This window comes from Vitis vinifera, chromosome 13 (genome assembly GCF_030704535.1).
Source record: "Vitis vinifera cultivar Pinot Noir 40024 chromosome 13, ASM3070453v1".
In the NCBI taxonomy this organism is placed as follows: domain Eukaryota; kingdom Viridiplantae; phylum Streptophyta; class Magnoliopsida; order Vitales; family Vitaceae; genus Vitis; species Vitis vinifera.
The window spans coordinates 2,542,602-2,556,310 of NC_081817.1; the positions used below are offsets into that span (position 1 = coordinate 2,542,602).

Here is a 13,709-nt window from a genome sequence, read left to right on the forward strand (position 1 = left end):
TTTGACATTTTGGTGGGCTACTTTCCCTTGTTATATTATAATTACAATTATATGCTGCAACAGCATTTGCACCAATCACATCCCTGTTCCATAAGTAGACCATCCTTGATGAAATTCAGAATGATTAGCTTCTATCAGTGGGAAACAAAAAGAAGAGAGGAGATTGGTACTTTTCAGCCTCTGTAATATCAGAATCAAACATGTTTGCTCTGTCATGGTCTGGATTCTACTTCTTGGGTTGTTTTTTCCTCTTCTTTCAGGGCCTTCCCATGTGGAGCTCAACTCTTTCAATGGGGTGATAACTATGGATTAGAGGATTCATGAAAAGCACTAATTATCTCTATTGGCCAACATCAAAGGGGGAATTTGTTCCTACAATGCTCAAGCAAACTTAATTAGTGTTTTCTGCTGGTTTTACCTGTGTTGAGCATTGAGCAGATTCACATATAAAGTGGTGGAAACCTATGAACTTGTAAGTTCAATAGTCTTCTCTGAATAGGATTGGTAAAAGGTTTGAACAACCTCAAACATGAAGTTTAAGTATCGTAATTACCTCTGTAAAGAGCAAATTGTAAAGCATTTGTCGTCTATGGATGAACTAATTTCAATACATAGAAGTAGGTTATTGTTGTTTTTTTTCCAAAATTCAATGAGATAATGCATGTATATATGTGTAATTAATCATTTTCTGCTACTAATTCATAGTGGGACTTGTCTTTCCAATGTTGTGTCCTTAGGGACCTCTGCCAATCTGCATATCCGACTTTCATGTGATTTTGCTACGATTAATGGTTCCACACTCACTAACTCTATCAATGAAACCTTGTCCTCTTCATTCATTGCTCCCTCCAATTTAACAACTTTAAGATGACGCAATCTTTTAAATCCAGCTACTTCACTTGGCATTCACTTCTGCTTGGTGTGCCATAGCTTCTAGGATCAATCTGAAAATTTCATTGGCAGGACACACAGCATTATGATCAGGATCGGTGATTAAGGTGGTCAATGAGGAAGTTAGCCAAGAAAAATGTGTTAGAAAGACACTCACAGTTATGAAGAGTTTCTCCAAGGAAGGACATAATTTCAGGAAGGAAAGCTGAGCATAAATGTCGTATTTGTCCAGGGAGTTATCAATCCACCATAACTCTTTTAATTCATGGAATAGAAAGGTTGAAGGTCTTGTGGACAGCGTCGGTCCAATCGCTGCCTGCAGCAAGTAATTCAGAAACAAGATTTTCATGTGGAATAAAAAAACCGAAACAATCAAAACTAGGGTGCACTTAAGTTTTGTGTAACCACTGAAACATACATCAAAAGGACTCCATCCACTCAGTGTAAGAATTCGAACATGTGTTATGGATGATAATACTGAATCCAGATCCATGTACTGAAAGACACAGTAGCTTGGGTCCCCTCTAAAGTCAAGCATGGCATCTGCTTTTCAGCTTTTGTAGTATCAGAATCATACATATTCCTTCTGTGTTAATTTTTCTTCTTGTTTCCGTTCTTCCTCGTGCTGGTCTCAGCTCTTTTACTAATGAGAAGAAACTGCACGTCTTCCATGGTTGTGACTTCCACCATTTAGTACATATGCTGCTCATGTATTGGAGGGTAGTGAAAAAGGGAAAAGAAAAACAAATTCTGAGACTGCAAAGGTAACATGGCTCAAAATTATGGGAGCAAGAAACATCGTTTGACATTTGATAAAAACTAGACCTTCATTTGTCGTTGGTGATCAAAATTTAGAGGGGCCCAATGGGATGAACTTTGTTTCTTTATATCCCATCCCAATCATAAGTTCACGTATTCATTTCTTTATAAATATAACCAAAATGTTGCACTGAAATTGGTTTCTAACACAAGAATAGTTTGGGACAAAAGATACATTTACAAGTCATCATGAGCATGTTTGGAACATAGCTTGCCACTCTCCTCTTCATTTACTTCCACAAACATGTAGCGTTTCATCCCTTCCAGAAATAAGGGAGACTCTATTTTGCCATCCCTATATAATTCCAACATCTGATCTCCACATGATTGCCACAGCTGAGGCAAAGATACCTCCTCCAATTTCCATATCTGGTTCTCATTTGATTTTGCTATGATCTTCGTCCTCTTAGTGGCCACATCAAGTAAACGATCAGCCAGCAACATCATGTCACATGCTTTCAGTACGCCCCCCAACTGAACAACTTCAAGAAAATGTAATCTTTTGCAATCAAAATCTTGAATTGAGTATCTTGTTCTCGGGCCGCTGTAACTTGTGGGGTCAATCTGCAAATTTTATTGGAAGGATTCAAGATGTTGTAATGGTTAGAGAAATGATCAGTGCTAACGTCAAATGCTGTAATGGCTGTAATGTTTGAAAGAAACTCACGTTAATGTATAGTTTTTGCAACGAAGGACATTTTTTCAGGAAGGAGATGAGAGCATCAACGCTGTGTTTGTCTACTGCATTGTCGATCCACTGTAACTCTTCTAATCTATAGAACTCAAAGGTTGGATCTCTTAGCCAGGTTGGTCTTGGCCGCTGTCTGATCACTGCCTGCAGCAAGTAATACCGGGCAAAAATAAAATAAAAATTGAATATGATGAATATAAAAGACTACACCAGTCAGTACCAGAAGCATAGGAATTGGGAATCAGAAGATAAGCGGGAGTACAAAAAACATACCTCAAAAGTCCACCTGCATAGAGTAAGAATTCGAACACTTTTAAGGGCTGATATAAGTGAGTCCCAATGCATGTCGGTAAAATAATCATAGCCTGGGCCTCCTCTAAAATCAAGCATGGCATCTTCCATGTCTGGGAAATATCGATGGCCAAAAGATCCATAAGTAAAGCTCGGAAGGAGCCCACGAAACCGAAATTTGTTAATTTCAATAGGTGTAAAATGAAGGGACTTCAGTTGGAGACAGTTCCAAATCGTCAAGTGTGAAAAGAAAGAACGGTCATCAACACGTAAAGAATGTAATCCATGGCACTCTTTGATTATCAAGCTTTCAAGAAAATGAAATTTTGAGAGTATGGAAGAAACTGCCTCACTAGTAAGATTAGTCACTGCTATTAAATGGAGAGCCCTGATAGAGTTAGAAGGGGGAGCTGTTAAAAAGTACGGATTATTAAATATGTTCCCCCAGGAACACCTGGGCCAATGTTCAGCCTTCAAAAGCAAATCAAAATCAATGGGAGATTTATACTTCTTAGAGTAGAAATCCAGATGAAGAGTCCCATTAGACAAATGGTAGCTAGGAGGAAACTAGAATGCCCAAAATTAAAACGAAGCCTCCTAGAATGTTTTATCAGATCAAGAATAGAGCTGAATTCTTGACCCCTAGTTAACAGACCAAGTTCATGAGCATAGTCAACTAAGTAGCCAATTTCCCGGCTAATTTCATCCACAGTTCCATCTTTCTCTGGGGTTTCAAGTCCTGCTTTCCAAAGGCCTCTCCATCTAGTTGAGAGGAAACCGGTTCTCACCGCATCTCTCAAAGGGAGTAAGGAAATGATGCGTTGAAGCAGGTCATCCGGTAACATGCTAATTAAATCATTTGCAGCTCTTTCTTCAATTGCATCCCTGTTCCATAAAAAGATTATCCATCCTCAAGATAAATTCAGAATTCATGGATGGTAAAACAAAAATAGCAGATTAGATTTATTACCTTTTTGTATTTGAAGTTTGGGGATCAAAATTGTTTCTTCTTCTGTCATGCCCTGGATCATGCTTCTCTTGTTGTTTCTTCGTTTTATTTCGAAGCTTCTTCCCCATGTTGGGTTCACCTCTTTCAGGGAGCTATGGATGAAACTACAGCAACTCCTATGGAGAAACTTCAAGTATTTTAATATATGGATAACAGGTTTATGCAGAAGTTTCAATGAGGTTTCCCCTTAATATTAAAATATTAATGGAAATTAGGGAAGCAAGACTTATGATTTGACGTTACTATTGAAGAACAAGCCCTCATGGTTAGGTCATGGGTGTCGAATATTGAGATTCATTGTCCCTGATCCATCCCCAAAGGACATAGCAAAAGCTGTGGAAACTTGGAAACGAAGAAAAAGTTCAACATTGGATTGGCTGTTTCTGTTTTGTTGGTAATAAAAAGGAACATCAATGAGGTTTGATGTTTGACATTTTGGCGGGCAACTTTCCCTTGTTATATTATAATTACAATTATATGCTGCAACAGCATTTTCACCAATCACATCCCTGTTCCATAAGTAGACCATCCTTGATGAAATTCAGAATGATTAGCTTCTATCAGTGGGAAACAAAAAGAAGAGAGAAGATTGGTACTTTTCAGCCTCTGTAATATCAGAATCAAACATGTTTCCTCTGTCATGGTCTGGATTCTACTTCTTGGGTTGTTTTTTCCTCTTCTTTCAGGGCCTTCCCATGTGGAGCTCAACTCTTTCAATGGGGTGATAACTATGAATTAGATGATTCATGAAAAGCACTAATTATCTCTATTGGCCAACATCAAAGGGGGACTTTGTTCCTTCAATGCTCAAGCAAACTTAATTAGTGTTTTCTGCTGGTTTTACCTGTGTTGAGCATTGAGCAGATTCACATATAAAGTGGTGGAAACCTATGAACTTGTAAGTTCAATTGTCTTCTCTGAACAGGATTGGTAAAGGGTTTGAACAACCTCAAACATGAAGTGCAAGCATCGTAATTACCTCTGTAAAGAGCAAATCGTAAAGCATTTGTCGTCTATGGATGAACTAATTTCAATACATAGAAGTAGGTTATTGTTGTTTTTTTTCCAAAATTCAATGAGATAATGCATGTATATATGTGTAATTAATCATTTTCTGCTACTAATTCATAGTGGGACTTGTCTTTCCAATGTTGTGGTGCTGCCTTCTGCTAGTGGCTCCTTTACATTTCAGATACAATCTCTTTCTGTAAAACTTGGCTGAGTCTTTTGTTGATGTTTTGCCCTCTATGTGGGATCTTTACCAGCTGCTGTGTACCGTTCTTGCTCCATCAATTCTCTTTTGGTGCTATGATAATTGCTGGCTCTGTGGAAACTACCTTCTCAAGCGGATACTGTGCCAAAAATCTTGTCTTCTGGATTTGTGAACCCCTCCATTTTAACCATTCTGAGGAAACGACAGTTTTAGTAAATATTCAAATAAATAAGAATAAAGAAACAGTCACAACAAATTGCATCACGCAATTTATTATATAGTATAGAAAAATGAACATGAATGAGGTTTGATGTTTGACATTTTGGAGGGCTGCTTTCTCTTGTTCAAGCCTATTGCTTACTGATATTATAATTAAAACAATATGCTCCAACATCTGACTCATTTCATACTAAACCTTGGTGTGAATCTGGTTTGGTAATGAAGAAGGTAAAAGATAAACTCATTCCAGTTTATGGCTGATGTTGTATGAAATCAAATGGCCTTGGAAATCCATGCTTTCCCATTAAGAAATCCAGATGAAGTTTCTTGCTAGCTGCAATGGTAGCTAGGAAGAGACTTCCATGGCAAAAATGAAATTGAAGCCCGTAAGTACGCATTAACTGATCTTCCTTGTCAAAATTGTGAAGAAATGCAACAGTAGCACTACCAATATCTTCTACAGTTCCAAGGAAAACCTCAGTGTGAAATGAGATTTGCCCAATGAGATACATCCTCTGTTTCATCCCCAAAAGAATATGGCAACATGAAAACAAATAAAGGTGTTCTGTAACAAGATTCCAAGATTTAGTTCTTGGTAATGAAAGGGAACATTGTAGAGGTGTTGAAAATTGAGGGAAAGTTTGTTTGGTTGGTGATGCTAAACCATTCTCACTAGTGTGAATGGTGGATTGAAATCTTTTGGTATGAACTGTATACTTTTTGCTAGTTTTATTTTCATGATTGGTAAGAACCTATGTACTTATGAGTTCAATAATCTACTGGACATGCACACAAGAAAGTTCCATGTACAAAAGAGGCGACTTTGGTGCTGGAAGCAGGTGCTAATGCATTTGCTCTTCTAAGTAGAGTAATTTCAGCATGCAAATTTGCAGCTTGGTTTTCTCTATTTTGTAAGTCCAAGTTTAAAGGGGTGTTGAGATTTCCAAAGATGCATTTTGACATCCAAGGAAAAACGACATTTGCCCGATCAGGTACATTTCTGTTTGTCAGTTTGGAAGGCAGCTTTCCCTTGTTCAAAGCTATTGTTGACTCACTATAATTACATTTATATGCTCTAACAGCATATACTCATTTCACACAGACCATTTGTGGGAATCTGGATTAGGAATGAAGTTGGGAAAAGATAAAGCCCATTTGAGAACATTTGAAACAAAAATCCTTTGCTAAGGAGTTCGATTTCACATATCCATATGAGCCTGTTTAAAACATAGCTCACTACTACATTCTTCTTCTATACTTCCACAAACTTATAACATTGTCGCCTCTTCTGATCCTTAGGGACCTCTGCCAGTCTGCATATTCAACCCTCATGTGATTTTGCTACGATTAATGGTTCCACACTCACTAACTCAAGCATATGCTCTATCAATGAAACCTTGTCCTCTTCACTCATTGCTCCCTCCAATTTAACAAATCTAAGACCATGCAATCTTTTAAGTCCAGTTACTTCACTTGGGCATTCACTCCTGCTTGGTGTGCCATAGCTTCCAGGATCAATCTGATCATTTCATTGGCAGGACACACAGCATTAAGATCAGGATCAGCGATTAGGGTGGTTAATGAGGAAGTTCTGCTATAATCACCAGTGACTAATGAAGATGAGTTTAATAGTCTAAAAGATTAATTAATTTTTTTTTCTTGGAGGACATTATTTCCAAACACAAATAATAAAAAAGGAGAAGGGAAACTGATGAAATTAGCCAAGAAAAGTGTGTGAATTGTGATTTCAGATTTTTTTTCTATTGAAAGGCACTCACAGTTATGAAGAGTTTCTCCAAGGAAGGACATAATTTCAGGAAGGAAAGCAGAGCATCATGTTGTGTTTATCCATGGAGCTATCAATCCACCATAATTCTCTTAATTCACTGAGTTGAAAAGGCCAATGTACTCTGGATGGGCGGAGTCTTGTCACTTCTGGCCAGTGATTCAAGAACTTGAATTGTATATGCTCTAAAAAACCAAACCAGTCAAAACCAGTGTGGGTTTGGACTTTTTTGAAACAAGGCAGCAGCATAGAAGTTCAAAATCCATAGAACATACCTCAAAAGTTCATCTACATAGTGTAAGAATTCTAGCATTTGTGATGTCTGGTAGAATTTCTGAAGCTTTCAAGTCCATGTACTTTAACTCATGGGCCTCCTCTAAAATCAAGGGTGGCATCTTTCAGACAGGACGAAGATTCATATTTAAGCCTGGGAGCCCACTGTACTGAAATTTCTGAAGGTCAGGAGCCTTAATATGGAGAGACATCAGTTGGAGACAGTTCAAAACTGTCAAGTGGTGGAAGTTATGACCAGTGTGAATAAGCAAAGTTTGTAATCCAGGGCATTCTTTGATTGTCAAGCTTTCAAGAAAGAGACGCTTTGAAACCATGGAGGAAACTGCTTCGCTGGTAAGACAGGTCACCGATATTAAATGGAGAGTCTTGAAAAAGATGTAAGGAGGAAATGAATGTTTGGAAAGAGAAGAAAAGCCTGGCCAGTAAGAATGATTATCGGTCTCGAAATGCCAACCGAACTCCCCTGGAAATTCATCCATTCCCTTAGAGAAATCCATATGAAGTATCTCATTTGCAACAATGGTAGCTAGGAGGATACTGCCCTGGCCAAAATGAAATTGAAGCCTCCTTGAATTCCTCAACATTATGAGGTTAGAGTGAAATAGAACCTCCATATTGATAGATGGGGTTCATCAATATGATCAGGAAAGGCAACTGTTGCACTACCAATATCTTCTACACTTCCATACTGCACTACCAGTCTCAGTGCAGTGTTCCAGAGGCCTCTCCATCTGGTTGAAAGGAAACTGGTCTGTACTGCAGATTCAAAAGGGAGTAATGAAATGATGTAGCAGAGTACTTCGTCGGGTAACATGCTAATTAAATCATTGGTATTTTCTTCAATCATGTCCCTGTTCCTTACACAGATATCCTTAGAGAAATTCAGAATCATCAGAATTTATCATGACAAAATAAAAAGAATACAGTAGATTTATTACTTGGCATTTTCAGTGTCTGAGTCAAAAATCTTCTGATGTTGCTTCTTCCCCATGTTGGATTGAGCTATGAAACTTCATGGCTTCCATGGCTGTGATTTCAACTATTTAGCACACATGCTGTTCATGAATCAGAGGCTAATGAAAAAGTGGAAAAAAAACAAATTTTGAGACGGCAAAGGAGCTTTCACATAGTTAATTTAATATGGCTAAGAAAAGAGAGCAAGAAATATCATTTGACAGTCCATGAAAACCAAGTCTTTATTTTGTCTTTGATACTTGAGAATGGAAAACATCTACCAAAGATTTATTTATGTACTTGTTTTCTACTAATTATTTCTCCTTGTGATTGGTTGCTGAGAGAACAGGGGAAAGTGAAGGAATATGTGTAACTCAAAAAGATTACATTCAACCAAGATAAAAATCCACATGATGATTCTGCAAAGTGAAGAAAGTGGCATTACAAATCCATGTGAGCATGTCTAGAACATAGCTCACCACTGTATCCTTCTTTCACTTTCACAAACTTGTAACAACATTTCTTTTCCTGCATTGAGCACTGCAGTTTTTTTTGGTTGCCCTTACTCGGTAGCCTTGGCATAGGGACTTTTACCAATTTGGATAAATGGTTGTCATGTGATTTTGCTATGACTAATGGCTCCATAGTCGCTACCTCAAGTAAATGCTCTGCCAATGAAATCTTGTCCTCCTCCTTCATCACTCCTTCCAATTTAATGAACTTAAGGTGATTTAATCTTGTATGCGGAGGAACTTCACTTAAGCATTCTCTTTCTCTTGCGCACAGCCCGCAGTTGCTTGTAGGATCAATCTGCAAATTGTATAGGCAGGATAGATATAAAGCATTGTGATGAGCAGCAGAATTTAGGGTGCACAACAAGAAAGTTAGAAGTAGAAAATCTAGTCTAAAAGAACTCACACTTAGGAAAAGTTTTTTCAGGGAAGGACACATTTTGAGGAAGGAGAGCAGAACAATAATGTCATATTTATCCATGGAATTAATAATCCACCATAACTCTTCTAAATTATTGAATTGGAAGGAACAAGATCTAGCAAGCAGAAATAGTCTGTTCTCTGCGCGTTTCAAATAATCAACCAACTTGATTTGCATATGCTGCATAGAAGACCAAACCAGTCAATACCAGAAGCATACAAGCTGAAAAACCATAAGAGCTGAGGAAGTACAAAAAAATATACCTCAAAAGTCCATCTACTTAGAGTAAGAATTTGAACACCTCTTATGGCTGATACAAGTGAGTTCAAACGCATGTACTTAAAGCAATCATAGACTGGGCCTCCTTTAAAGACAAGCATGGCATCTTTCAGGCGTAAAGAAGATGCATAGCTAGAAGATTCACAACTAATCCTCAGAAGGAGCCCGAATTGAAATTTAACAATTTTAGAAGGCTTAATATGAAGAGACTTCAGATGGGGACAATAAAAAATCATCAAGTGTGAAAAGCGCTCACAAGCATCAATCTGTAAAGAATCTAATCCATGGCACTCTTAGATTATCAAGCTTTCAAGAAACTGGAATTTTGAAACTATAGAGGAAACTGCCCCACTAGTTAGACTAGTCACAGATATTAAATGGAGAGTCCTGATCATGTTAGAAGGAGAGACTGATGTCAATGAAGGATGTGTGAAAACAGAAGTAGACCACCAGTTGTAAGTCTTCAAATGCCAACCAATCTAACTTGGAGATTCATCCCTTTCTGTGTGGAAATCCAGATGAAGTCCCCCATTAGGCACAATGGTGGCTATGAGGAAACTACACTGGCTATAAAGTTAAATCGAAGCCTCCTACAGTTCTTTAGCAGATCCAGTTCAGATTCGAATTCATACCTCCTTGTTGATAGACCAAGTTGATGTGCATCATCAAGGAGGTAACAAATTTCCCCACAAATTTCTTCCACAGATCCATCTTTCTGTGTGGTTTGGAGTGCTTTTTTCCAAAGGCCTCTCCATCTGGTTGAGAGGAAACTGGTTCTCACTGCACATCCGAAAGAGAGTGAGGAAATGATGTGGCCCAGTATATCATCAGGTAAGGCACTAATTAAATCATCCGAAGTTTTTTCTTCCATTGCATCCCTGTTCCAGAAGAGGGATTCAGAATTATCAGAATTCATCAACGAGAAACAAAAATAGCAGAGTAGATTTATTACCCTTTCGAATTTGCAACTTTGGGGATCGAAATTGTTTCTTCCGTCATGCTGCTGTTGTTGTTTCTTCACTTTATTCTGGTTCTTCTTCCTTATGTTGGATTCACCTCTTTCAGGGACTACGGATGAAACTAAACGGCTTCTATGGATGGAACTTCTGCTAATCTGCTGAGAAACTAAACGGCTTCTCCCTGTTTCATCTCCAAAGGACATAGTAAAAGATATGGAAGCTTGGAAACGAAGGAAAAGTTCGCATTGCATTGGCTGTTTCTGTTTTGTTGGAAATAAAAAGGAACATCACTGAGGTTTGATGTTTGACATTTTGGAGGGCTACTTTCCCTTGTTCTATTATAATTACAATTACATGCTGCGAGAGCATCTCACTCATTTCATTGTGTTAAGTGCCAATCAAATCATTTGCATTTTCACCAATCACATCCCTGTTCCATAAGTAGATCATCCTTGATGAAATTCAGAATGATTAGCTTCTATCAATGAGAAACAAAAAGAAGAGAGGAGGTCGGTACTTTTCAGCGTCAGTCAAACATGTTTCTCCTGTCATGGTCTGGATTCTACTTCTTGGGTTGTTTTTTCCTCCTCTCCCATGTGGAGCTCAACTCTTTCAGTGGGGTGATGAACTATGAATTAGAGGAATCATGAAAAGTGCAAATTATAAAACTGAAAGGAGCTTTCACCTTGTTCATTCAATTTGAGAGGAAGTTGTCTGACATTGTCAATAAAAACCAGATTCTGGTTATGTCTCCAACCACAATGCTCAAGCAAACTTATTTAGTTCTGAACTGCTGGTTTTACCTGTATTGAGCATTGAGCAGATTCACATATAAAGTGGTGGAAACCTATGAACTTGTAAGTTTAATTGTCTTCTCTGAATAGGATTGGTAAAGGGTTTGAACAACCTCAAACATGAAGTGCAAGCATGATAATTGCCTCTGCAAAGAGCAAGTCGCAATGCATTTGTCGACTATGGATGAACTAATTTCAACACATAGAAGTAGGTTATCATTGTTTTTTCCAAAATTCAATGAGAGAATGCATGTATACATGTATAATTAATCATTTTCTGCTACCGCTCCATAGTGGGACTTGTTTTTCCAATGTTGTGGCTCCTTTACATTTCAGATACAATCTCTTTCTGTTAAACTTGGTTGAGTCCTTTGTTGATGCTTTGCCTTACTATGTGGGATCTTTACCAGCTTCTGTGTACAGTTCTTGCTACATCCATTCTCTTTTGGTGCTGTGATAATTATTGGCTCTGTGGAAACTACCTTCTCAAGCAGATACTCTGCCAACAATCTTTCATCCTCTGGATTTGTGAACCCCTCCATTTTAACCATTCTGAGATTAACCAATCTAGTATTGCTGGCTACTCGACTTGAATACTCCATCCAGAATCTGCAGTGCCCCTTGCTTGGATTGCAGTAGCTAGTTGGATCAATCTGCAAATGAACAAGAAAAAAAAGGTTCCTTATTAGTAGGGAAAATACTATGATTTGGGAGTGAGTTCATGGTGAAGTGATCTAATGGCCCCTGTTTTCCCATGTTTTGAAGGAAAATTTCATACAGTTCATCGAGAAGTCAATATTACAAGAAATTATATCCAAACATACACTCATTGATCACATAAAAGGATAAGCAAGAATGAGGAATCTGCAGAAGAAACCTACAGTTATGAACAGCTTCTCCAAGTATGGACAAAGTTTCATGAAGGAAGCCAAGGCCTCAATCTTGTGCTTTTCCATAGAGTTATCAATCCACCATAACTCCTTCAAATTATTCAACAGAAAATCTCCACGCCCCAAAATGACTCCTGCAGAAGGTAACCACCTTGGAATAGGTACCTGCAAGACAATGAGCAAAACCCATCAACACCCATCAAAACCTGTATTGGGAAATGGAGAAATAGCCGAAAATCATACCTTGAAAAGCCACCCACAAAGAGTAAGAATCTTAACATTAGCAACCGCCAATAGAAGAGACAGAAGATTCTCACAGCTGAAGGGATGGTGTGCAGGGCCTTCTCTGAAATCAAGCATGGCATCTTCCAAGTAAGGAGCATACTTAATCCAAAACCAGGGAAGCCATCCCCGGAACTGAATTGTTTGGAGCTTATACGAAAAAACATAGACATCATTCAGCTGGGGACAGTCCAAAACAGTCAAGCTCTGAAGCTTTGAACCGGCATCAATACGCAGAGATTGTAACCCTTTGCATTCCACAATGTCCAAGCTTTCAAGATGGCTGAATCTTGAAATGAGACTGGAAACTGTTTCCTTAGTGAGGCTGCCCACAGATGTTAAACAGAGGACTTTTATGGACGAAAGAGAAAAGTTGGATTTTTCAATACAGTGAAGCTTCAAATGCCAATCAAAATTCTTGGGAGTTTCCTGATTTTCATGGAAATCTAGATGGAGCTCCTTGTTATCTTGAATTCTAGCTAGGAGGATACCACTTTGCCCAAATTGATATTGAAGCCAACGACACTGCCCAAGCAGATCAAGCTCCTCAAAAGCATCAAGAAATGCAGTGATGACTTGTACAATTTCCTCTATTCTTCCATGGAGTACCAAAGCTTTGCTCCACAAGTTTCTCCATCTGGTTGAAAGCAAACTGGTCTGAGCAGCAGATCTAGTAGGAAGCAATGAAATTATACGAAGAAGTATCTCATCCGGTAATCTGCTGATCAAGTCCTCCTCTTCCACAACTGAATTTCTGTTTCTAAAAACATTGAAATATTTACAACAATCCAATACCCAGTACTGAAAAAATATTCCAAGAAACTGAACAACTCAATGGTTTCTCTCACCTTGTTAGATTTGGGTTTTCTGAATTGAAACAACTTTTGTTTTCATTTTGATTCTGCTTCTTCTTTCTGCTCTTGTTCTTGTTCTTGTTCTTCTTCTTCTTCTTCCTAAGTTTCTTCCCCATGGATTCAAGTCAAAGAAAATGTTGGGACACATTCCATGGCCATAGACAAATATATGACACAGCACACAAGGTGTTGAAATAAAGTAGAGAATGGAAGCTATATTGAAATTTCACGTAGTTGACTTAGGAACAACAAGCTTATATAACAAGAAAGGAATCATGAAGTACCAATCATGGTCAAGTCTTGGGTGATGAAAATCATGGATGGCGTTGATGGCAAACCCAGAGTTGAAGATGAATATGGCCGCTTCTGGCCAATAAAAAAATATGAAGGCATTATAGGCATCTTCACAAACTATAACCCCACCCCACCTTTCATTTTTATGTTGAAGTCTCAGTTTCATCCCCCACCTTGTTTTATCTCATGGCTTTGGTTTATTTTTATGGAGATACTTTTCAATAATTTTTTTTTTAATAATATAAGCAATAATTATT

General features: G+C 38.1%; 2 protein-coding genes, 1 long non-coding RNA gene and 1 pseudogene across 5 annotated transcripts; all 4 read right to left on the bottom strand.

The window, feature by feature from the left end:
- Nucleotides 1-745: 745 nt before the first annotated feature.
- LOC109123778 (uncharacterized) lies at nt 746-1,357 on the bottom strand. Its single transcript, XR_002031636.2, has 3 exons — nt 1,310-1,357; nt 1,049-1,207; nt 746-944 (listed from the first exon to the last, which is right to left on the bottom strand). It is a non-coding gene; the product is annotated as an uncharacterized LOC109123778 (long non-coding RNA).
- Nucleotide 1,358: 1 nt separating this feature from the next.
- Nucleotides 1,359-4,187, bottom strand: LOC104881145 (F-box protein At2g39490). Of its 2 annotated transcripts, XM_010660319.3 has the most exons (4): nt 3,663-4,187; nt 2,675-3,577; nt 2,378-2,545; nt 1,359-2,274 (listed from the first exon to the last, which is right to left on the bottom strand). In XM_010660319.3, exons 2-4 carry the CDS (start codon nt 2,801-2,803, stop codon nt 1,888-1,890), a joined length of 684 nt encoding a protein of 227 aa, XP_010658621.1. In that variant the 5' UTR covers nt 2,804-3,577; nt 3,663-4,187; the 3' UTR covers nt 1,359-1,887. The 2 variants fall into 2 exon arrangements, with proteins under 2 accessions (XP_010658621.1, XP_059598300.1); XM_059742317.1 differs by lacking the exon at nt 3,663-4,187 and having other exon boundaries at nt 2,675-3,651.
- Nucleotides 4,188-5,115: 928 nt separating this feature from the next.
- On the bottom strand, nt 5,116-11,086 carry LOC104881168 (F-box protein At2g39490-like; annotated as a pseudogene).
- Nucleotides 11,087-11,190: 104 nt separating this feature from the next.
- Nucleotides 11,191-13,628, bottom strand: LOC104881144 (F-box protein At2g39490). 2 transcript variants are annotated; one of them, XM_010660316.3, is made up of 4 exons: nt 13,153-13,628; nt 12,266-13,058; nt 12,014-12,187; nt 11,191-11,785 (listed from the first exon to the last, which is right to left on the bottom strand). In XM_010660316.3, exons 1-4 carry the CDS (start codon nt 13,272-13,274, stop codon nt 11,465-11,467), a joined length of 1,410 nt encoding a protein of 469 aa, XP_010658618.1. In that variant the 5' UTR covers nt 13,275-13,628; the 3' UTR covers nt 11,191-11,464. The 2 variants fall into 2 exon arrangements, with proteins under 2 accessions (XP_010658618.1, XP_019080187.1); XM_019224642.2 differs by having other exon boundaries at nt 12,266-13,064.
- Between the last annotated feature and the right edge of the window lie 81 nt (nt 13,629-13,709).